Source organism: Gallinula chloropus (assembly GCF_964237585.1).
Source record: "Gallinula chloropus genome assembly, chromosome: 1".
NCBI lineage: Eukaryota > Metazoa > Chordata > Aves > Gruiformes > Rallidae > Gallinula > Gallinula chloropus.
Window position 1 is genome coordinate 156,500,411 of NC_140085.1, and position 26,185 is coordinate 156,526,595.

Sequence of the window (26,185 nt, forward strand, 5' to 3'; positions counted from 1 at the left end):
ATATCTGCTGGTTTGACTACCACCAGAGAAAATAAAAAGGCTGCAATTCTGTTCAATAAGGAAATAAAGCAAGAGCATAAAGCCTGGCAACAGAAAGTCCCTGTGGTTGACCTCTGTTAGAAAGTTGAGTGAATTTAATTTCCGCACACCCTTAAAAGAAACGAGCCTTATTCAAAGCACCTCTGCAAACCAAGGAGTTATCTAGACAGTTTTCAACATACAAATACTCAGAAGAGTCAGCAGCATTGTGACTTCCTAACTTTCCACGATGGCTCTTACTAAAGACCACCGAGGGGCAATCACTTTAGATTTCAGCCTCATTTTTTTTTTGATGGAAGAATGTCAGAAGAACTGATGTTCTTACAGGACTGTGTCACATTCTGCTTACATGTTGCAAACTGGTTTTAATATATGAAGCTATATAAACCATCTACAAGCTATTAGTAGTACAACAGTGTATAAAAGACTAATGAAGACAGAAACACATTATTTATAAGAAAGAGGAACCACAAAAGATATATGAACAACAACAAAAGGTATTGTACTTTATGTATAATATATATCTATATAATTATATAAAGTGTATACATAATCATGATATGGATTTTACTTAATATAAACCTTACAGAATGTATATCAGTACCTGCTGCTGCCTTTGCCTCCTCATTTGGGCAACCTGAGACATCATGATTTGACGATCCAGTAGCTCCATTCTCTGCTGCCTCTGGATGTCAACTGTTGCTCCCATTCCCACTCGAACTTCATTCGTTGGTTCCGCAGATGAGAAGATTGGTTCAAGAGTCCAAGAAAATATCTTTGCTACCCAGCTGGGTACACAAAGAATTCGATGAACTTTTAATATACTGCTATTATAGCAAATCCCAGAAACCTAAAAAAAAAAAAAAGAAATGTTAAAAAAAACCCCAACAAAGCGTCCAAAAACATTACATACCCCAAAATTTACTTTGTACTTAGCTGCAGATAGCAGTTAGTCTTTCTGTTTTTAATGCACTTTTTATTGTATTTACCCAGAGGTCTGAGACAGAAATCAGAAAAAGAACAGGGGATTTCTTTACCTCCAACTTCCCCACAGCTACAGACAGCAACTTTTTTAAAATCTGTGAACAGCATTGCATGTGACTCAGAAAGTTGCTTGGGGTTTTTTGTTTGTTTCAGGATTTGAGACCAAACCAAGTGACTCTCTCAAAGAGGTCAAAATTCAAACCAAATTTTCATTGCTAGTAAAGGACCTGGTCAGGGTATGCTGCATGTTGACCTGAGAAGATAAGGGCTGCCCTTGAGGATGCTGAAGCATTGTAAACATTTCTTAAAAAAACCCAACCCCTTAAGGCTTCTGTTCCTCCCCCCCCACCCGCCCCAATCTCCTCAAGTAAAAACAAAAGCAAAACAGCTGATTTGAAGTTAAATCTAAGAGTATGCACAGACTTATTCCACAAAGGATTTAATCTATCTTCTAGAAGGAAAAAGGAAGTTCAAAAACCAGTGCATTAAAGACTGTGATACTGAAAAAACCAGGTTTTGTAGTGCTCTCTCCCACCTGTGAGAAAAATACTCATTCTCTGCGCTCTCACTCGTGCTTGGCCTGGGGCTCGGTTTCATTTCAGACTCAGGAAGAGCAAGAGAAATCCACGCGTCCCACAAATGATCAATAGCATCACCCGGCCATGATTTCAAATCCTGTTACGAAGCCCTCTCACATTTGAGCCCAAAGTTGTCCAGGCAGGAAGGCCAAAATTCCCGCCCAAACTCTGAGCCGGAATAGTGCTGTGTGCCACAACTCAGCATTCATGGCTTCTTACGGCCTGTTAGGCCGCAAGATTGACGCCATGACGACAGAGTGAAATGAACAGAGATATGAAGCCCCTCAAATCCATAAACATCCCCAATTATGCCCGAAGCCCTGTAGAAACTCCACACCTAGGCTATGCATTTGGGGATATTTATTTTATCTCACAGAGATTGGTATAAACATACCAGGTGCACTGCTGCATATATACATAGGGAGACAGGATAGGGAAATGCAACATTCTTTGGAAAGGGTGAATTTTTCAGCTTATTTCCACAGCTACTGTTAATTATCCAGTGAGATAATGAAACTTTTAGCAAAAATACATTCTGCTTTGAGAAACACTGATTTTTATTTTATTCTACTTTCATTTTATGATAGTTCTCAGGGTTGGACGTAACACCATTCCAAAATGAGAAAGAACAGTTTTAAGCCACCCTTAGCCCCTTCAAGCTTTTCATGTTACAAGGAAGGAGGCAAATGGGATAAGAGGAAAGCCACGATCTCTGGAATTATAAGGGAAGGCTCCTGCAAACAAAAATCTTCTGTATTGAAAGAAAGGTTATTAAAAGGACTCCAAGAATGACATGGCACTGGAACCAAAGCCTCTTCAGGACCACAGAAATTCTCTCCTCAGGTCTAGCAAAACTGTTCCAGATGACTGTAAGTCCATGACCTTACAAAATGCAAAATTTGTGCACACCTACTAGAAACTAAGACAGAACTATAACCACCAAACAGTAAGTGGAGGAAAATTCATGTCACTTCTACAGTTCATTTACTTTTTGGTACTCAGTATGTGAAGTATCTACCAAGCAAGAAGGTATCTCAGAAGCTAACCACAGGGTCCCAAAAGTGTTACAGGCTCCTCACTCAAGAAAGCCAAGATTGTAGGACTTACCAGGAATGTCATGGTTTTGGGAGCAGGAATTACTGAATCATCTTGCAAATACTGTGTATACATTTAATCTGATGGTTTCTTAGATGCAAAAGGCACAAGCACCACCAGAACATACAAATTATCTTCCTTCATCGCACCTCATATCACTAGGGTATGGAGCCAGGTTCCCTCTTCAATTCCATGGATTCTGCAGTCCTGGCTGCCCAGGTGTAACCAGGCAGGGAAGGCGCTCCGGCTCAAAATACTTTGTCCAACATCACATTAGTGTTTCCTGACTTACTTCAAACTTCCCTCCCAGCTACTGATTGCTGCTCACTCTTGTCACCACACCTACAGTTCTTTGTTAAGGTCTAATGTATTCATGACACCCTAAATTTAACAACTCAGAAGAACAAAACAAAGCAAGCGGTGACAGGAAAATCTACTCCCTGAATGTACGACAAATCTTGACATGTGCCTGAACACATTAAACACAAACAGAATGATTCTCTTATCAGCTCAAGATAGAAAATACAGCAAAGAGATAGCATCAGCCCATCTTTGGGACTTGTTTGTCTCGGAAGGGAAAGTGTACCGCAAGCACCAACTAGTAGCTGCATCAGTAAAAGCACCTTCATATTTTTTTATGACAGATAGAGAATCATTGAGACTGGAAAAGATCCTTAAGACCATAAAAAGTCCAACTATTAACCTAACACTGACCAGTCCACCGCTAAGCCATGTCCCTGAGCTCCACATCTACTGGTCTTTTATATACCTCTAGGGATGGTGACTCAAGCACTTCCCTGGGCAGCCTGTTCCAATGCTTGACAACCCTTTCGATGAAGAAAATTTTCCTAATATCCAACCTAAATCTTCCCTGGTGCAACTTGAGGCTGTTTCCCCTTGTCCTGTTTGGGAAAAAGAGACCAACACCCACCCTGTTACAACCTCCTTTCAGGTAGCTGTAGAGAGCAAGTCATTCCAGGGCATTTAATCAGAAGAAAAGGCTCTATAAAGCTGTAATTTTATGGGCACTGCTAAAATGGAGAATGGCGCTTTGCGCTCTGTGTCAGACTCATACACATGGCTCGTACCTGCCTTCCAATTTTTACTGTGCTCACTGGAGTAGCATGCCTGGTCTACAGCCAATGCATCAGTTGCAGGGGGCTGTCTTCTCTCTCCCTGCTGCTCCTCAACAACAGACTGGTGTCTTGGCCCCTCCTTGTCCTGCCTTAGACTCATTGCATAACCCCAACGCGTGGACTTCTGTGCTCACCGAGCAGGAAGTTGAGAAGTCTGACAATACAAAGTTCACAGTAAAATCTAAAATAAAAAGCACTTAGTGAAGAATCATAGAATCATAGAATGGTCTGGGTTGGAAGGGACCCCAAAGATCACACAGTTCCAATGCCCCTGCCACAGGCAGGGCCACCAACCTCCAGGCTTGGATCTACACATGGTTGTTCAGGGCCCCATCCAACCTGGCTTTGAACACCTCCAGGCATGGGGCATCCACCACCTCTCTGGGCAGCCTGTTCCAGCACCTCACCACTCTCACTGTAAAGAACTTCCCCCTAATATCTAAACTTCCCTCTAATATCTATAAAAAAAAAAGACAAGGCAAGCAGACAAAACTGTGTGGAGCAGCAAAAGAGAAGGTTATCTTCTATACATAGTTGCAAAGAAACCTGCTGTGGAGCAGCACTTGTTCAGAGCAGTTGTGTCAGAGTGCAATTCCTAACAAGTATGAACGGATGGAAGGACAGACTCGGCAGTGAGAAGCACTGAGCGTACGCTGGCAACCCATCTTGTTACCTCCTCCTCTGTTAGGATTTCATGCCATTCGTCTTCCTCTCTCCCTTGTTTTACTACTCCAATTATAAAGCTGTTAGCTGGAGACAGAAGAAACTTAAAATGCTGTGCTCAGTAATAAATTTTCAAGAAGTTTCATCTAGTGAGGAAGAAACACCTATTTGCATATTTCCAATAAAACCAGAATGGAGACGTTTGTAGTTAAAATAGCTCTCGTGATTCAGTCTGGTTTAGTGTCATCTTAATGTCAAGTATTTCCAAAGAACTTCCTCTTTAGCTGGTTCATAAGTAGAACTTAATGTATAGAATTTAAGAAAAACCTAACCAAACCAAAAAAGCAAGCAGCTTTGAATAAGTATAAGGTAACTTTTTACACCATTTTTGTTACAGACACCTAGTGAATTTCTAGTGTTTAAAAAGCAAACTGTTTTTGTTTATTCAATGAAGACAAGATCCCATATCCCAATTCAGCAGCACACATCACATTGAAGGGCTACTTCCTCCAAACCTATGAGCCTCCAGAGTATTTTAGGCTCTAAAAAGTCACCACAGAAAGACACAGCAGTCAACTTCACCTTGTTTTGGCTGGCAACATAAAATGCATCTTCTTTGTTGGCTGTTAGTCACACTGCCCTAACCTACAACTTCATCCACCATGTCATGGTGGCACAACGCTGAGCAGAGAAAATGCATTATGCTGGAAATGGCCCAGCATGCTGCAGAAAAAAATGTTTGCTTGTATTTTTCTCAGGTTCTTAACATCATGGCTTACTGCTGGTCCTTCACGTGAAATTTCCTACCCTCTCCCCACGACTGTAAAAAGCCCAACTTCCCCCCACCCCATCCCTCATGTCCCTCTGAAGTCGTACACTTTGAACAAGGAAGTAGCTCAAGTTTCTCTTTTACAGTAGGTAAGCCAAACGTGGAAGGTCTCCAATATTTTACATTACAAAGACACACATGCTGCACTGCTGAGATATTTAAAATCACTGTACTTGATTAATACTATAAAAAGGAAATCAAAAGGAAAACCAAACCAAACCACAGGCAGACTGGTGGAGAAAATGGCACTGAAAATTATTTTGCCTAATGGTTGGAACTCGAGAGCGAACACTCAATGACTTTGTTCTGAATGATCTAAATATGTGCATCAGATGTGTCCGAGACTTTGCTACTTTCAGGTGTCAACAAACTGAAAGCAAACAGCAGTATTCTTAAGGTGAAGCGACCTTTTTGTATCTATTTTACCTGCTATATCCTTAGTATGCTTTGAATTCTATACAACCAGAATCAAAACAAAGGGTTAAAATTTGTCTTGAGATTGTGTGTTTACCTTCATTAGAGAAACACATTTATCAAAGCCAGAGAGATTGTGAGAAAACCACCCAACAAATAAAACCACTACATAAGCATTTGCAACTTGTCCTTACAAAGTGCAGTGCAATTTTCACACAACAGGTTATTTTGTTCGGGTTTTCTTTGCGGAAGTAGTCATGGAGAGCACAAACAGCCTTTTGCAGGAGTTAGCTTGACAGAAAAATAAGAGAATAGTAGTAATAATAGCAGTAGTAGTAATAGTAGAACTAATCTACAGTCAATGTGAATGAATATAGTAATGTAAACATACTAGGTAAAAACAGTAACGATAACAACAATAATAATGATACCACCCCTATTTCAATTTCCTTCCCAGTTGACTGGGCTTCCAGCTGACAGGCTAAATTTCCCAGATACCTTGATTTTTATATCTCTGGAGTCCATCAAAGGTGCTTTCTTTGGTCAGGTGCAGCCATTATCAGATCTTAATCATGTGTGCAAGCATGATGGTACTGCCATTCTAGCAGACTACAGCTGTTCTTAACTTGTACCTGTGATCTAAGGACAGGTTCCCTTGGGCTTCTTCTAGCGTTCTGCAGGCGATCATCATCATATCGTTAGCCAAACCTCTTTACTTAAAAGGTCACGATTAGATTTATCTGCTCTGACGTAGACATCTGTAATTTAAAAGCCTACTTAGGGGGTGGTTGTTTAAAGCTGTTTTCAGTCAACAGAGAGAAACAGGCACTGTTAAGATGTGACTCATCCTATGACAGCGGTCAACAAAGTACATACATGGCTGAATTACTCTCACTGATTCTCTCTCTAAGCAATGGCAATGCTGTGGCCAGAATGGGGTACATGTACAGGCTAGGAAACTTGATAGAAACAATCTACCTCCTACTGAACTGGTTGGCAGTGTCCTGGTTTCAGTCAGGATGGAGTTAACTTCTTTTGTAGCAGCGGATGGAATGCTGTGTTTGAGAGTTAAAATGGGAGCAGTGCTGATAACACCCTGATGGTTTTAGTTGTGGTCAAGCAGTCAAGGACTTTTTCAGCTCTTCATATTTCTCTATTCATGAGAAAAGAGGGGACGAAGCCAGGACAGGTGACCCAAACTGGCCAAAGAGAGTATTCCATGCCAATTACGTCATGCTCAGTATAAAGGGGGGCTGATGGGAGGAGGAGCAGGGGCAGCTCTGGGATGTGCGGTTTTTGGGGTACAGTCGGGTTCCGGGACGGCTCTGGGTGGCACGGCCTGAGTTGTGTGGTTCAGTGAGAAACTGCATTGTGTAGCAACAGCTTCATATATTTTTTGCTCTAAAGTCCTGTTAGTATTGTTATATTTGATCTTTCTGCTATTTTAGTAAACTATCCTTATCCCAACCCATGGGCCTTTGGTTTCTTGGTGTTGGGGTTGTTATTTGCCTTTTCCCTTCCCTTGCCTCACCCCCTCTCCCCTCCTCCCCCTCCTCTTTTCCTTTAAGGAGCAGGCAGCTGCGTGGATCTCGGCTCTCAGCCGGGGTAAAACCACGACACAGAGTCAAACAAATAAACTGGATTCTGAGTGTACAAACTCCTCTCCAGATCTAAGAGAAACTGAAAACTTAGAAGTGAAATACCAAATGAAAACAAAAATCCATTTTTCTACAGAATCTCAGAAGTTGTGGAGATAAAAGAGAAAGTATCTTATGATGCATTACTATCTTCTCTTCTCCTTTCCCACCACTTTCTTCTTCTACCAGAATTGGAAATATCTGCATCTGCCCCTCTCCTCTCCAGACAATTACGACCTCACTTCGACACTAACATTTCCTCTATGCCAGATGAATCAACTACTTTTCTTCTCAGACACCTGAAATGATACAATGTGTTGTCAGCTTAGTGAGTTGTCCTGTGTTTACGTGACATCTGGACAAGAAGCTCCCACCACAGAGGGGGTTAAGTCAATACAGTCAGTACAATGTAAAGACATTCACCTCAAATCAAGTCAGCTAAAGTCACTCAGCTGAATACTGACCATTGCCCATACACATATACCTCATGTTAATTTTGGGTGGGTTTCAGCACATCTGTTAGCTTGCATATGGATATCTGCACCTGCCCCAAAGATAGGAGACGATGATTCTTTTCCATTCCCTAATCTTTGTTAGTCTATTGCTTTTCCATTTCTTCAGGGTAAGAGCATCTCCCCTGTGAGGAAAGGCTGAATGAGCTGGGGATGTTCAGCCTTGAGAAAGAAGACTGACAGGGATCTGATCAATGGTTATAAATATCTCAAGTGTGGCACACAGGGAAATGGCCAGCCTCTTTTTAGTGGTCTGTGGGGACAGGACAAGGGGCAATGGCCTCAAGTTGGGGCACAGGAAGTTCTGCACCAATATGCTGAAGAACTTTTTCCCAGTGAGGGTGACAGAGCCCTGGCACAGGCTGCCCAGGGAGGTGGTGGAGTCTCCTTCTCTGGAGATATTCAAGACCCACCTGGACACCTCCCTGTGTGACCTGTCCTAGGGAGCCTGCTTTGGCAGGGGGGTTGGACTCGATCTTTGGAGGTCCCTTCTAACCCCTACAATTCTGTAAGCACTTTGCAAGTTATGTGCTGAGCTTCCTGAGTGACTCTGCCAGCAGGTCAAGGGAAGTGATCCTTACTCCTGTCAGCATCGGCGAGGCTGCATCTGGAGTGCTGTGTCCAGTTCTGCACTCAGGATAGATTTGGACTTGCTAAAGCAAGACCAGTGTGGGGGCCACGAAGATGATCAATGGATCTTTCTCATGAGGAAAGGCTGAGAGAAGTGGTACTGTGGCCTGGAGAAGAGAAGGCTCAGGGGGATTTTATCAAAGTACACAAATGCCCGAAGGGAGAGAATGAAGAAGATGGAGCCAAGCTTTGCTCAGCAGAGCCCACAGGCAACAGGCACAACCTGAAACATGGGAGGTTCCCTCTGAACATTATGAAACACTTTCTTACTGTGAGGGTGACCAAGCCCCAGGACAGGTTACCCAAAGAGGTTGTGGAGTCTTCCTCATCTTTGGAGATACTAGAAAGCTGCCTGGACAAAATACCTCCAGTGACAGGCAAAACAGGACCTGTGCAAGTGCCCTAGTGTGGCGTTCATGCCTGAACTAGAAAGCTCTGCTCATGAAGCAGGCAGAAGCAGCACAGCTCTATAAAGAGCAGCCCAATATATCTCCAAAGCAGCACTCATTGGGTGTTTAATGCTGTTTACTGATGGTGTGGTCAGTGACACGGGGTAATCAGCTGAAAATGATGTTTCAGTCCACTGCACCACCTGTGCATAAGCTCAGCCTTAGCTGAATGCCAGTGGCAGTTCCAGCTCCAACCAGGCAGACTGATTTCAAACACAAAGGCTCAAATACCAGTTGCAATCAAGACAAGACGCCAGTGAGAAGCCCTTAAATAATCTATGTTCTCAGATTTATTTAAATTTTCTTAGTTATTTCTTCTAAAAATTACGTTTCTTGCTACTGAAGACAAAAAAATATAATCCCCTGTGATCATCTGATGTTTCCAACAACCTAAAGACTTAAAAAAAAATCAATGAGAAGGCTACACTATACTGATAAAACTATTTAAAGTGTAAAGGATAGTGTTAGGAATACACTCCTTTTCTGTCAATTTTTCAGGTCAGAAATGCACTGTGAAGCAGTCTGCAGCCAGGCATTAGGGTGAAAATAAGCTCAAGATGAAAAAACAGCAATGAGAGGTTTTTTAAGTGCTACTAATGTTATTGTGAGTGCATTAAATTTTACTTTACACAAGGACAATATTCAAAACAACACATCAGTTAATTACATCTTAATATTGTTCTATTTAAATGTTGTACCACTAATAGGTTTTGCCTTCACTATAGCTTTTCATAATTCCAAATTCAAAAGAATGAATTAAAAATGTGATTTCAGTTATTGCAAACTTTTATCTACCCTGAACTCCAATTGAAGCATTGCTTGTCTACAAATCAAAAGCAGAAAAAGGAATTAATGTATAGCTTTCATTTATTTTTTTAAATTATCCTCTTAGACTGACTCTCCCGTGTGTCACCAAAGCACACCCACAAAATATTTAACTAGATGTAAGTAGATGTACCTGAATGATTGCTTGTAATTGCACAATTACAAAGAATTCAAGGAATATCATACTTTGACTAACCATCTACACAAGACTAAATGTGGATGCCTGGAGGACGTCCAGACTAACTGTTGGAAGAAGGAGGATGCATGGCAGCGTGAATGTGGAGGTAACTGCATACTACATTGTCAGCGCTCTGATCAAAGACTCTCTTCAAGAAAGTCATCCCACATTTAATACTAATTTTAAGTATGTAGAAGGGGTGATATTTTTAAGTGTGCATATTGCATTGTGGGGTAACACAAATGCTTCTGCCTTCCCTTCAAAACATTTTTTAACAACAAAAAGAATTCAGTAAGGATTGTTCAAAATCACTTAAGAAAGATGTGGAAGAACAAGAAGAAAATAAAGGATTCTTAGGTCTGATCAGATATTAATTACAGTATGTGATTTTTTAAGACAAGAACTGAAAAAAGTAAAAGTCTGGTTTCAATATTTTTCTCCCTAGCCCCAGCACATCTTACCCTACAAATGCCTATCCTAAAGGGCTGGGATTCACCACAGAAAAACACCTCAGCTGAAGAAGTAACAACCATAAAGGATGAAGACAGTTCTAAACCAACAGAGCTCCAAACAAAGGATGCTTGGGAGCATTTAACAACAGATATCTGTAGTCTATGTAAAACCAAATTAGCGATTCCAAAATTATGAATAAGAATTCAAGCACTCAAAAATCAGAACTGAAATTAAAATCAAGCACTCAGCACTGCCTGAACTTCCTACCTTAACCCTAAGCCTTTAAAGTACCTGCTCCCATTTACAGATCCTCCACGGTTTTCCAATATCTAAAATATAAAAAAGCACAGCTAGTCATACAACCTGAGAAAAGTAAACCACAGTGTAGTGCAGAAGGATGCAGAAGGCTGTTGCATTGGGATTAATGAAATCTGCAAAGTAAACAGAGTTTTAGAAACTTCAGCATTTGTAAAGTTAAGACAAATTCAATTTCCAAAGGTCTGAACTGCACTCTACACAAATTCAAGGCAGCTCACAGAATCATAGAATGGTCTGGGTTGGAAGGGACCCCAAGGATCACAGAGCTCCAACCCCCCTGCCATAGGCAGGGCCACCAACCTCCAGGCCTGGATCTACACAAGGTTGCCCAGGGCCCCATCCAACCTGGCCTGGAACACCTCCAGGGACGGGGCATCAACCACCTCTCTGGGCAGCCTTTCCAGCACTTCACCACTCTCACTGTAAAGAACTTCCCCCTAATATCTAATCTAAACCTTCCTTCCTTTAGCTTTAGTCCATTCCCCCTTGTCCTGCCATTGCAGGGTAGAAGAGATACTTAGGGTTATGGTTTAGCATAGGATGGGAATGGTTGGACTTGATGATCTTAAAAGTCTTTTCCAATCTTGTGATTCTGTAATTCTGTCTACCCTTTTAGAAAGCTGATTCCCCTCCTGTTTGTATGCTCCCTTCAGGTACTGGAAGGCTGCAATGAGGTCCCCCCTCAGCCTTCTTTTCTCTAGGTTGAACAAGCCCAGCTCCCTCAGTCTCTCTTCGTAGGGGAAGTAAGACCCAGGGCATTCAGAATTTTGAACTTCTATGTGATGCAGGTTACCTTGCAAACAAATAAAACACAATGACACTGGATGAAAGAGGCTGCAACACTAAAATCACAGGAACAGCCTGAAAGGTACCTTTCCCCTATGAAATATAGCTAGCTACGTGGCTAGCAGAAACCCTGGCATGTGATACGTATGATGATGACATTATACTAATGAGTGGAGGGAACTGCATGTGCCAGTGGGCATATCTCCTCCTCTGGTACCACCTGAGCCTACTTCCTGCAGGAGGTAAGCTGTCACTATGACTGAGTGAGCCTTGACATGACCGTCCAAGTACATCTCGCAAGAGAACAGCAACGAGAAACGTTAAGCTGAGAGCCCAGGAGATTTTAAAGGGGAGGGTGGGGAGGTAGAAGGGAGAGACAATAGCTCCATACGTCTGCATCCAGTAAAGTATTCTAGTGGGTACCATTTTCTAATGTGTTTTGACTGTTTAGAAGAAAGAATAGCAGGGAAACTGTTTTTGGCCTTCACTAAACTGAGTGATTTGCATTATAGGGAAGCTCTTCTGTAAACAACTGTTGAAAGAATTTCTGGCTTAAAGTCAAACGGAAGTAGGTTGTACGACTTTCGTGATACATCTGCATCACTGTATCTAATATCAAGTTTCCTGATTTTCATGACATCATGACCCTTCCCCCCCTCCTCCACCATGAAACAAAGTTGGACTGTATGTTCCAAGTATGGCATATTTCTGGCAAAACAAATCACAAGAAACCAAATTAGTCTCCTAAATTACTAAGAATAACAACGTTACATGTTACTGATTTGACCAGTCTTGTGAACTTGTTTATGGGGTAGTTCATCAATTCTCCCTTCTTTGTAAATAAGCATCATGCATCTAACTAAAGAGCATGTTTTACACAACAACCCAGCAACTGACATTACCAGGCCCATACTGATGTGCCAAACAAACGATAATTGAGAGGTACTCCAGTTTCATCTGAAAAGTAAAGAAGCTGCCTTTAAGAGTGCAGTCCTGTGTAGATTTAAAATCAGAGACCTGAGAAGACAGGAGCACAGGAAGTTCCACACCAACATGCAGAAGAATCATAGAATGGTCTGGGTTGGAAGGGACCCCAAGGATCATAGAGCTCCAACCCCCCTGTCACAGGCAGGGCCACCAACCTCCAGGCCTGGATCTACACAAGGCTGCCCAGGGCCCCATCCAACCTGGCCTGGAACACCTCCAGGGACGGGGCATCCACCACCTCTCTGGGCAGCCTGTTCCAGCACCTCACCACTCTTTCTATAAAAAACTTCCCCCTAATATCTAATCTAAACCTTCCCTCCTTTAGCTTTAGTCCATTCCCCCTTATCCTGCCATTATCTGCTCTTTTAAAAAGTTGAATCCCCTCCTGCTTATAAGCTCCCTTCAGGTACTGGAAGGCTGCAGTGAGGTCCCCCCACAGCCTTCTCTTCTCCAGGCTGAACAAGCCCAGTTCCCTCAGCCTCTCTTTGTAGGGCAGGTGCTCCAGCCCTCTAATCATCCTTGTGGCCCTCCTCTGAACCCTCTCCAACAGTTCCACATCCTTCTTGTACTGGGGGCCCCAGATCTGGACACAGTACTCCAGATGGGGCCTCACGAGGGCAGAGTAGAGAGGGACAATCACCTCCCTGTCCCTGCTGGCCACTCCTCTCCTGATGGAGCCCAGGATACCATTGGCTCTACGAGCTGCAAGAGCACACTGCTGGCTCATGTCAAGCTTCTCATCCACCACAATCCCCAAGTCCTTCTCAGCAGGGCTACTCTCAAGAAGCTAGAACTTTTTCCCAGTGAGGGTGACAGAGCCCTGGCACAGGCTGCCCAGGGGGTGGTGGAGTCTCCTTCTCTGGAGATATTCAAGACCTGTCTGGACACCTCCCTGTGTGACCTGTCCTAGGGAACCTGCTTTGGCAGGGGGGTTGGACCTGATGACCTCTGGAGGACCCTTCCAACCCCTACAATTCTGTGACTCTGTGAAGATATATATGTACCTTATGGCAGACAGACACAGGCAGACCCTTCGTATTCCAGTAACAGAACACGTGCCATCATCTCTTTAACCAAGAAACCCCAAGCTGTCTAAAATTCCCTACCACCACACCCGTTACACCCGTGGTACCTGCACAGCCTCATACACACGCGCAAATGCGGTTCTGTGACGACGGCGTCACCCCAAACCACTGAAAACAAGCACTCAGGGCGGTACAGTTCCCTTGCCTGGAACCCACAGGGAAGCCTTCCAGCATGAGCACACGTTGCACCTGGAAAGTCAGACCCCATTTACTCTGAAGAGTGTTCATTACACCTTAAAAGTATAAACTGTGAGAATTTAAATAAACATAAACCAGGGGACATGGTGCAGACACAGTGGAAGCTGACAACAGCTCAGACCTCATGCTGCCACCATCCATTTTAACGCTCCACATAAGCAGAAGTGCGAGAAGAGCCAAATTGCAGAACGGCATCGCGTACGGTCACGTGAACATCCGAGTGATCGTTAGAGCTAAAAATACAGGCAGTGGAGTGTCTGACAGGCAATGACCTAGTGACTAAATATCACACCTAGCTGACCTGCTGTTCATGCACTTACTTGGTCTTTTTGTACAAATACATGGGAATTTGATTCACTAAAGATATAGTATGTTAGAAAATGTCAAGAGCAGAAAGAATTACAGAGACACATGGGCTCTTGGAAGGGGTTACACTGATTTGATGATTTCTCAAGCTATGGATTTCTGTAACTGTACATCTACATATGCTATCAAGCACCTACACCTGTAGTGCTAAAAGGTGCCTTTACAGTGCTTCATATCCCTCTCCAGATTATCCCATATACTATGAAACTTCACTCATTTATCAAGTTTTTTCTAAAGCTACCAAATTACTGTTTCTAAATATGAACGGAGACTTCATATTCGTGGAAGTGTGACAGCAGATATGCAGTGTAAAATAAGGCTGCAATTCAAGATGTGACCTTCTTTCCAAATTGCAGCACTTAATACACGATAGTGGAGTGCAGTTCTCTACTTGCTGCAGAAAAAAAATGAGACTGAAAACACATCATCATTGATGAAGACTTAATTCATGCTGACTGAAGCAACATGAAAATTTCAAGTTATTTTTTTAAGCCTTCCTGTGACACAGAGCAAGCTCTGGTTATTCTGATGGACTTACACCTATGTAAACCTGCAATTAATGTAAATCTGCAATTAAAACAAAAATATTTAGGAAAAGGAATCCTTAGTTGCATTATAAAGCTGAATAAAACTGTATGTTAAAGGGGATTTAAAATAAGAACCACATAATATATTATGAAAAAATATATTTGAGGCATTCTTTTTTACTTTGTGTAACAAAGTATATCTACAGTTCCCACCACCAGGAAAGAGTGAGTTAAACTGTCTTTCCTTTTTTTTCCTTTCCTTCCCTTCCCTCTCTAACACCTGTTCAAAAGGAAGGGCTATTAAAAGAGTAACAGGAAGGGTAGCGTGTTTGGAGGAAGTCACAGATCCTTAGGCGGGCACAGAGGCTTGGGCTGATCTCCAAGACAGAGAAATTCTGGTTTGTTAGTTGATATTTATGGTCAAACCAAACTGTTGAGCAAACTTTGCTATTTACTGCTCCAACACTCCTGTCAGTTACCCTGTGAGTTCACAGCATATTTTGGAACAGTCAGTGCAAATGGTAAAAGACCAAACTGCTAAGTTATATCAGAAATTTCATGCAAAGTGTCTGCAGGCATTTCACTCAGAGGTCACTGCAAATTCAAATTAGCAGGTTCTAAACAGCAAGGGCACAATTTATGTTCGTCTTAAGACTGCATGAACTTAATAAGGAGCTTCTCTGGAAGAGGTGGCACTTTCCTGACTGAAAAGCAGACAGTATTTTGGGCCAAGGATTCACAAGTCTGAGCTCCTCGTTTCTAAGGTTGTGAAATTTTAAAAGAAGCTTATCAGTCTCTAACACTCTGGAAGACTTAATACAATCTGTTTTTATGACTAGGTGCCTGAGCACTAAGAACAGAGTTGGAATGGAAAAAGACAGACCACACCGACTTTATCTGCCTGGTGTGAAGAAAGTGATTTTGCACGCTTGCTGCTGTCTGTTATCACAGTGAGAAACGGCTGAACTACAGATGTGCCAGGAGAACAGCAAAACATGACAACTTCACAGCAAAACATGAAAACTTCACAGCAAAAAGTTGTTAAAAGCTGCTTTTTGCAATAACAGCTTGAAGCTTGCTGAAAACTGGAAAAAAAAGACCCTAACCAAGAGGGTAAATGTTTCTACTATTTCCTTAATAGTCTCATTTATAGTTGTGGGTCTAAATCTATATCCGTGGCAGTAAATTAATTTGAGGGGGGTCAGAGAGCAGTGGCACTCTGCAAATATTAACCAGCTCTTCTGTTGCCTGCCAGTTTATCACCAGTCAGCCAGTGCTTCACACTTTTGGAAGCTGAAGACAGAGAACTTTCTACTTACCATCACAAATCAAACCATTACCTGGTAATTTCTGTTCTTATCAGGTCCCAACACACCACACTAACTGTATGCATAACAGAGTGTCTTAAGCCACATGTGCCTTTAAAAACAGTAAGACTTACCAATCCACTTAAGGCTAAAATCCAGATGTAGGAACCAGAGGTTAAGAGCTAGAAGATAAGAGCAGTGATTTAGAGTTTTCATTTTACAAAGCTGCTGTTGTCTGAACTACTACGCTGTAGTATCATATAGGCTATGTACTTATATCATGACAATGGGAGAAGTGAACTTTCAAACAACTGTGAAAATTCAGTTTAACATGATAAAAAGATGCATTCCTGAAGTAACAGAAGTGGAAAAAACCCCAACAATTGTTCTCCTACAGAACAATACATTTTATTTTCATATAGCATAAGTGTAACAGGATGTTAGTTATAGGCTGCAAAGAAAAGCAAGTCTGAAAGATAGATTGAAGTAAAGGAAATGACTCAACAGGAGGAGTTCCAAGCGGGGTAGGCAGTGTAAGTGAAGCTCTCACACATGCAGTGGTGGACAACATCAAGGTAAAAAAAAATAAAGTTATCACCCAGAGAGAGTATTTGTTGACGTGAAAGCACAGAAATAGGTCAGAGTGAAGTTTGAAAAAAAAAAATTTAAAAATCCTGATAACCAAAAGGGCAGCTCATCCTTTCTAGTAAAGTATATGATTAACCACCTGATAAGGTTAGGACCAGCTGGGGAAATGGGATGAAAATTAGACTGATACTGGTTACTAAAATAGTTCTGCATTATGCCATGAGAACACCTTCCCTTTAGACTTCTGGCTACGGAAAGAGTGACTTGAGATAAGGGCAGAGTTTACAAATGAGGGGAAGGCAAATGGCTTTTCCCTCAGCCTCTGCGTGACAGCAGCAACCGTTGTGTACTCAACTCAGCAGGGAAAGATTGAACAGAGATAGGGTGATTAGTAACAGCAGTGATCTGTACCGGAGGTGGCGAGTGTGTGAAAGCAAAAGGCAAAGGACGGGACAGAAAAGAGCACAGACAGTATCATGGCTTTCCCAAACACCAGAGTAACAGTGGTATCGGATGAGAGGAAACAAGATTTCAGTCAGATCAAGAAAATAAGGTGCTGGAGCAGAAATCCAAGGAATCCAAAGGCTGAACAGCCAAATGGGTGAATGAAACACTGATGAGGAACAGGAGTCAACGTTCTGAAACTGACCATTCATTCTAAAATATTCTCTATCACACTTCACATAACTGTGGTGCTTTCCGTTTCTAGTGCTAGAGCTATTTTTGAGTACCTGAAATATATAAAAATGAGTAAAATTTCTCATAAGTTTGCACATCTTCTGTTTCATAATTCAGGTGGTGACATGATTGGCCGTTCATTTCAATGCTACTGGGTTTTTTTGTTGCTGTTTTTTTATTTGAAAAACTACTGCCTTTCTGCACCAAGTACCTGTATTTTTCCACTCATATTACGGGATATTGCTGTGCTCTACTTTACGTTACTTTAAATTACCTGTCACTGGTAATGCTTGATATACAAATAATATTAATATATATAAAAGTGGAATTCAGTAAAAAAACTTGATTTTTTCCTTAGTCTTACTATAGAAAAATACGGTATTCTATAGCCTTGAGCTCTACCAGAAAAGGGGAAAACAAACAAACTCATCAACATAAGCAAATTGGAAAGGTGGAAGATGTCTTTATGTCTTACATAAAGTTCTGGTTTAATCTATTTTCATCTAGTTCACTTTGGTGACCAAAAAAAATAATACTGTAGAATTGTCCACTCTATTTTCCTGCGCAAGACAATCAAGACAGAAGACAACAGAAGAACACATAACTTGCCCACCACTTCAGCATGTGGAACACATGTTTTTCAGTATTTTACTTGATGGGACATTCACTACCTAAACATATGAAGAATCACACATGTGGAAGCACTAGAATTCATAGAAGGACCTACAGAAATACTAACTACTACACTAGCAATTCATTAAAAGATGAACAAGCAAGTACATACCATACCTGTAAACCCAGTATGTAGACCAGTGTCTTGTTTGTGATAGAAAAGTGGCCCAATACTTGTGTCACCTGCACTCTTGGAATGGAGGAATAAAATGGTACAAACAGCGCAAACACGGGCCCCAGGCTGCAACAAGAAAGATACAGGTGGTTAACAAGAATGATACAAGTGACAATAGCATATAACAATCAAAAGTAATTAATCCTAAGTATGTAACAATCGAAGTGTAATACCACCTTGCAAACAAAGGTTGGGAACCAATTATTAGCATTCAGGATAATAGATTCATTAGCAAATAAGAAGAAGAGGTGACAAAAAGTATCTTGTTTCCAAACATTTAAGCCTGGAGGCAGTAGAAAAAGCAGCATATTTAGTCTAATAGCAGACTGATGTTATAAAATAAGCACACAAAAAGAACAGCAGTGGTGTCCCACATCAGAACAAAACCTCTTTGATTCAGAAGGACAAATGGTAAGGATTATACCTTCTCCAAAAGGTTACGGAAACCACTTCGCTCTGGAAGTTAAGCTCCTGTTATTTACCCAGCCTTAAGGTTGGAGGATTGGCAACAGTCTGCAATATCCAAGATGAGAATATGGACAGCTGGATTTAACTTCCTTTTGCCAGGGATGTGTGTGGCCCTACAAGCAACTAACTTGCTTTAGGGTCCTCGCCTCAATCACAGGGCCCGGTGTTCGTTAAGTTTCTAAACCCTCACTGGAAGCAGCTTCATAGACTTTAAGACTCAGGCACCTCAGACTTTAAGGCCAGGCACTTAAGACTGAGCTTGTGAATATAAACTAGTGTATTTCATCCATATACCCAGACACAAAGCCTGAGTTCCTCATCATAAAAGACCTGGAAAATGAAACCATGTATTAAAGCCAACAGGAGAGGCCACAGCAGCACCAATGGCAAAGACATGGATACAGAAGGTTTCTAGAAGAAAAATACTTCCCAGGATGGAGAAAGGGAACATAAAAGAGGTACTTTCATCAGGTGAAGTGGGGGAGCAGTGACAGTGTGGTGATCTCCAGGAAGCCAGCTTCAGGCAGCAGGCAGAGGGGGGGTGTCTACGCAGCACTCGCCCAGCTGAATCCTTACCCATAGGTCTGGGTTGTTTTGTGTTCCCTCAGGCCTGGGATGCTGCACATACTAATTTTTCACTGCTCTCCAGTTTATCAAAGCTTTCAAGAGTTGGAGTTTCTAGAGGCCAGTAGCTCTAGGTTGGTGATTGTGCCCCTGTACTCAGCATTGGTGAGGCAACACCTCAAGTGCTGTGCCCAGTTCTGGGCTCCCTCACCATAAGAAGGACACTGAGGTCCTCGAGCGAGTCCAGAGAAGGGCAACCAGGCTAGTGAAGGGGCTGGAGGGCAAATCCTATGAGGAGCAGCTGAGGGAGCTGGGGATGTTTAGCCTGGAGAAGAGGAGGCTGAGGGGAGACTTTATCACCACCTACAACTACCTGAAAGGACGTTGTAGAGAGGTGGGTGTTGGTCTCTTCAGCCAGGGGACAGGAGACAGGACAAGGGGAAATGGCACAAAGCTGCGCCAGGGCAGGGTCAGATTAGATATTAGGAAAAGATTCTTCACTGAAAGAGGTGTCAGGGCCTGGAACAGGCTGCCCAGGGAGGGGGTTGAGTCACCATCCCTGGATATGTTTAAAAGATGGGTAGATGAGGTACTTAGGGATATGGTTTAGCACAGGACAGGAACGGTTGGACTCAATGATCTTAAAGGTCTTTTCCAACCTTGTGATTCTGAGGCCTTTACATTGAAATGGATCTTATTATACTCAATGGGAATTCTGCAAACAGCACAAACCAGAACCTAAATAACTTGAAATGCTCACTCAAAAGTACATTTTCATTCCGGATGAGCTACTGATAGGAGTAATACGATGTGAAACGATGGTCTGAATATTAAAACTTACATTTTCTGAACCCAAAGGCAACACCCACAGCCATGAAATAACCCCCTTCGAGTATTATTTTTACTCATGTAACGGGCTGTGGCATAAGAGCACTTTATTTGCATTTTGTTTGTTATATTTGAAGTTCAACTTGCTGAAAAGCTTCAGCTTCCTCTCTGAGGACATACATGCAGTTTAATTATAGACATATTTTAGTATCATTCGATTAACACGCAGCCAGAACATACAGATAATGCTCACAGGGAAACTACTGACAAATGTTCAATCTTGCACATAATCCTTCTTATGCAAACAAAAAGCACCTGTATAAACACACACAACACATTCTTGAAATAAAGTCAGCATTTTAATTTGTAGGAGTTGATAGGCCCAGCTACAAAAGCACCACATACAAAAATAATTCATCAGAAGTGCTTCTGCTGTAGACAATATTCAATGAAAAAAGATCTTTTCCCCTCTTAGGAAGGTAATTTAAAATTATTTCTTTCTCCTCTTACCAAACGACCTGAGGGAGTACCAAGACTGTGGCATGCTTTTCAGGTTTTACTTCTCCTGTGACAAACAGTGACTCAGGTGCAGAGATGTCACATGCAAGAGTGCAGTCAATCAGAGAGGAAAGTACAACAAGGAATTTCCTACGACTGCAAGTGCACTTTAAGGAGAAATTAAAGAATGTTGAAAGCTTTTTTAAATGTTAATCACAGAATCATAGGGGTTGGAAGGGACCTCGAGAGATCATCAGATCCAACCCCCCTGCCAAAGCAGCTCCCTAGTATTCATCACTAAGCTCAACAGAGACCATAGAAAGCACCACCACCATCCAGGGCAGTGATCCATGTAATTCAAAGTCTGGTGATGCTCCTCCTCGTCCTACAACCTAGAGGAGCTGGAGAAAACCTAAAAATGAACATTTCTCCTAAATCAGCAAGTCCGTAGGCACCACAGACACACGCCTCCACAGAGTTTCTGTTTTTCAGAGAGGGTTCACATCGAGTGCCAGCTGGTATCACACAAATACCCTTTCAGATACGTATGTGTTCTTTATAAATGTCAAAACCAGTCCCCTTCAAAATATTTTGTAAAACCTGTTAGTACAGGTGAATCCACAGTGTGGATTCCAATTATTCCAATTACTTTTAAACTTTTGCTCTCAGCTTTTGTTCCATAATTCTGTACTTTTACTTAGAAAATCTCAATTAATCTTTCGTGTTGCCTTCGGAATTTTCTATACGTTGCTCATGCCTTGGTTTAAAGTATCTATATAGAGATGCTGCTCATCTACAATGAGCCTGTCAGAGAAGTAAGTAGTTACCTACGTAACAATACTAGAGTATGACTGACATAGTAAGGAATAACTAAGGGATGGCTAGGGAGAACATGAGCCTGCTGCTTAATGGAAAAGGGACCTAGTGACAAAGGGCGTGAAGAAAAGCCAAGGCACTCAGTAGCTTTTCTGTCTCAGTTTTCACTGGTTAGTTTTGCCCTCTGGCCTCCCTGGCCCCAAGCCTCCTGTGGGACTGGAGCAACACCTGCTGAGAAGGAAGATGGTTAGGAAGCTCTTGAGCTCAGATGGCCACGCAGGAGTCAATGGAATTGCATGGGATACACATCAGAACACCAGGGAAGATGGCCAATGTTACTGAAACATCGTGATGATCAGAGTATGTTCCTGATGACTGGAAAATTGCCAGTGTCATACCCATCACCAAGGGGGGGCAAGAGGATTCAAGCACCTGAATCCTGGGAATCTTCACCTCCATCCCTGGGAAAGTTATAGAGCAAATCTCCTAGAAGCTGTTGCCAGCCATGTGACCGACAAGGCAACTGCCAGCAGCCTGCATGGATATACCAAGGGTGACTCTGGCACCGCAGACAGGAAGGGGAAGGCAGCAAACTTATCTCTGACTTTAGGGCAGTCTTTGACTCAGTCTCCTCTTTGTCCTTGAAGAAAAACTGGGGAGACACCAACTGGATAAGCAGACTTGAGGCAAACTGACTGCACTGCCAGACTCAAAAGGGTCTGGCCAGCAGTGCAAAGTCCAAGCAGCAGCCAGTTACTGGCAGCTTCCCTCAGGGATCCACGCTGGGACCAACACTATTTATTGTCTTTATTAACAACCTGGATGATGGGGCACAGTGCACTCTCAGCAAGTTGGTGAACGACATCAAATTGGGAGGAACAGTCAATACTCTGGGGAGCAGGGCTGCATTCAGATACTCCTTGATGGGCTGGAGAAATGGGCTGATGGGAACCATATGGAGTTCAACAAAAGCAACTGCAGGCAGGGTCTTCCACCTGGGTTGGAATAACCCTGGGCAATGGAAGAGGCTGGCTGGAAAACAGATTTGCAGACAAGGAGCTGGGGAATCCTTTGAGTGTTCATCAGCACTTTGCCCTTGCAGGAAAGACAAGTCACATGCAGGGCACAGTCAACAGGCCATGAGAAGTGACTGTTCAGCCCTTCTGAGCCTGAACCGCTGTGTCCACCTTTGGGCTTCTCACTTCAGGAGAGGCACTGATATATTGGAGCAAGCCCAGCTGGGAGTGATGATGGCCCAGGACTGTACCAGGTTGCTCAGAGCTAGAACCTACATCCTCAGAGATACAGCTTGGACACACAGCCCTAAATAACCTGTTCTTGTTGGACATGCTTTGAACATAGTTTGAAGTAGAGGACTGCCAGAGGTCCTGTCAAACCTAAGCTACTCTATCACTCCATGAATAATCAAAGTCTTGTTCCTGAAGCATTTCTGTCCCTGTATTTCACCAGACAGGTACAAACATGTATCCATGTACTGAAAATAAAAGGACTAGCTCTTAACTTTTTTAATTATGTTAATTGTTTGGTAATATATAGTCAGATTCCACATCTGCAACTGGAAAACCCACTCTTAGCAAGGGACTCCTTTAATTCTCTCTTTTCGCTTCTCTCTCTTCCTCTTACTTTTACTTTTCCTTTCATCCCTTTTAATCTCTCTTCCTCTACTTTCTCTTGTTTTCCAGAGACCTTTGCCCCAGGCCTTTTCTCAGTATACTATGAGAATATCAGGAACATCCTCTCAAGTGCCATGATTAACTTCTGGAAACTTGAGAGGTCTGTATGCAAAGGGGGGGCCACAGACACAACTACATGCTAACCTCAAACTGAGTTTATGCCGCTTCGTGTTTAGGAAGTTAAATTCAGTCATGCGGGTTAGAAAACTCTCAAGCAAACTGAAAAACTCTAAAACCTGAAAAATTAAATTCTAGAGTTTGAATTCTCTATATGGACACCACTCCCACCCCAAAGATGTACTGTAATAGCAAGTTCTACAACGATTACATCCTCATTTTGAAGACCACGCTACATTTTAGCACTTGGCGTGAAAAAGAAACACAGCAGACCAGACAGGAACATTTGACACAGACATGGTATGAAGTGATGAGGCTGGTTTTGCACAGAGGAAAAAAAGCCAACAACTTGAAGAAGCAATAACCTTGAAACCATAGACAGAGAAGTATCAGGGACAAGTACTTCTCACAAGAGAATCACGCTACTTCAAGTTTAAAAGGGTGAATACTAACTGCTAACTAAAACAAAACCTTTTAACCTTGGTAAATACACGCACAAAAGACAGAAAAAAAAGCGGTTCTAAAATGTATGAACAAATGTGTAGAAAGCTAAATGTTACTTCTGTAAAAACATCTGCTGTTGTCAATGGAAGATCTGCGGGATTAAACTTGCAGAAAGAACTTGTTATTTGATTCAGAATGAGTCACTGCGCTTACGAACTGCGGTGCTGGATTTTTCTTCATTTAAGTTCTTCTTAAAAACATTAACCTGACAAACTCATGATGATGTATTTCTTTGGCGACTAAAAATACCGCTTATAAAAGCAGCTGCAGATAATACAGAGCACGTAAACAGCGTGCTTGTCATTCAAGCTACTGTTACTTACTTCAGTGCTCTACATTTCTATATGGGGTGTCCTGACACTGCCCTGGCCTAGGGAAGAGAAGGCTGTGAGGGGACTTCATTGCAGCCTTCCAGTACCTGAAGGTAACATGCAGACAGGAGGGGTATCAACTTTTTTAAAGGGTTAGACAATGTCAGGACAAGGGGGAGTGGAGGGAAGGTTTAGATTAGATGTTAGGGGGGAGTTTTTTACAGAGTGGTGAGGTGCTGGAATGGACTGCTCAGAGAGGTGGTGGATGCCCCATCCCTGAGGGTGTTCAAGGCCAAGCTGGATGGGGCTCTGTGTAGATCCAGGCCTGGAGGTTGGTGACCCTGCCCATGGCAGGGGGGTTGGAACTATGTGATCCCTGGGGTCCCTTCCAACCCATCCCATTATATGATTATATGATATGCCCTGTTACACTTAAGGGGCCAGCCTTTATTCTGAAAATGTTAAGCATCCTCAATAACATTCTTTAAAGTTCCTAATTAACTCCCTGAAACTTGGTCACCCTTGATAGTTGGGATCCTCTGCCTAATGGAGCCCAGGACTCAAAGGAACCATCTGCTGTACCCTTTTGCTACCACAAGGGAAGTCTGGAAAAGGAAAGTAGAGGAAAAGAGATTAAAAGGGATGAAGGGAAAAGCAAAACTAAGAGGAAAATAAACAAGTGAAGGGAAACAGAGAATTGAGGTAGTCCTTCACCAAGAGTAGGTTTTCCACTTGTAGATGTCGAATCTGACAGTGTTACCAAACATACCCCAGTGCCTGAGGCCTCTCAGTACCAGCAAAAGCTCTGGAGTGCCTTACCCAACACTCGTGTACCTAACTGCCAATATTTCATAGGAATGCAGGAACAGAAGAAAAGCCCTGAGACAAAACTTGAATTGTGCATCTTGAGGGGAAAAGAAAAGTTTCTCCTGTCCATGGATACTCAGCAGAATCATTGCAACTTTTGATTCATTAATATAGGAGACGAAGCGACCATCACACTCTGTGTAACTCAGAAGTCATTTGAGTACTGTCTAGAACTGCAAAGTGAAATCCAGTACTATTTGTAAACTGCTCAGATATAGTAGGGACTAAGTAAGCAGACAGAAAATAAATCATCACAGCATCATAACATACTGGTCAAAATATTAACTGCACTGCTTTGATGTTACCGCCTCTGAAAGTAAGAAATTGTTGTATTAATTTACATATTACTCTCCTGGCAGCCCGGGAGCAAAACTGCAAAGTAAGCTTTTGCCTGCAAGTGGTACAACCCAACACCTACCACATTTTTTGATACAAGCCATTTCTTCATTTAAAATGTTCAAATCCTGGGACAGTCAAACAAATAATGGAAAAAACAGCAGCTGTATAAGAAGAGAAAGCAAATAGCTGGAAGGATAAGCAGTTGAGTGAAAGAATGCAACCTGTAGCCTTTAGCTCAAGTAGTTAACACCACATCATGCTAGGCTGGATTGGTAGCTACTGCAACCTGGGAGTACAATCTAGTAATGTATCTTAATCAAAGGCAGGCAATATTTTATCAGATCAGGGCAGGAAACACGTATTGGCTTTTAAATGTAAGGCTATTTTGAAATCAACGTTTCCTTTAACATGAAGCTGTGGTACTAACATCAGCCTTTGATCAAAGACGCCTGTGTATCTCTAAATTTCCCATTTCTACTATTTATTTTTGCTGCTGGACAAGGAACCACACTGCAGCATTGCTCTGTGTACGGATGAAGCAAGTTCCCTGTGCAATTTCCCTTCACACAGTCTTTATTTCTCATTACTTCATTTGAACAGATTCTACTCTGTGATGAAGCTGAATAATTAAAAAAATCATTCAAAACCACAGGAAAGCATCCAGAATAAGGCCAGCAAGTTCTTTCAAATGCTTTCTGAATCTGCTGTTTAAAGATAAACACCCAGTAAAAAACTGAAAGCTGAAAGCTGAAAGCCCTAGATTGAGCCCTTCAGCAACCTGGCATCTGAGGGGAATCAAGACATGCCTGCACTGGGAGTTCAGCACCAGAAAAATCAGCATATAGTGCCAAGTAAAAGCTCCAGGTAGGCATGCAAGTAGCTTACAAGGCTCTACTTTATTCTGTCACAGCAAAAACATTTCCCATAAGACAATGTACGCAGCCCTAACGTTTCTAAAGAGGCATTCCAACCTCTGCATGGGCTGGACCCACCACAAATCGCATCATCACGCCTGCTTGCTGGTTTGGGTTTTTTTTAAATTAGGCCACCAAAAGAGGCCGCTCTAAAGA

General features: G+C 42.3%; 1 protein-coding gene across 1 annotated transcript in view; it reads right to left on the reverse strand.

The window, feature by feature from the left end:
- The window catches only part of UBAC2 (UBA domain containing 2), a 106,337-nt gene that overhangs the window by 19,340 nt on the left and 60,812 nt on the right, over positions 1-26,185 (reverse strand). Inside the window, exons 5-7 of the mRNA XM_084272165.1 lie at positions 18,052-18,175; positions 16,131-16,178; positions 644-889 (exon numbers count right to left, since the gene is read on the reverse strand). Coding sequence (XP_084128291.1) covers positions 644-889; positions 16,131-16,178; positions 18,052-18,175 — 418 coding nt within the window. The remainder of the gene's footprint in view (positions 1-643; positions 890-16,130; positions 16,179-18,051; positions 18,176-26,185) is intronic.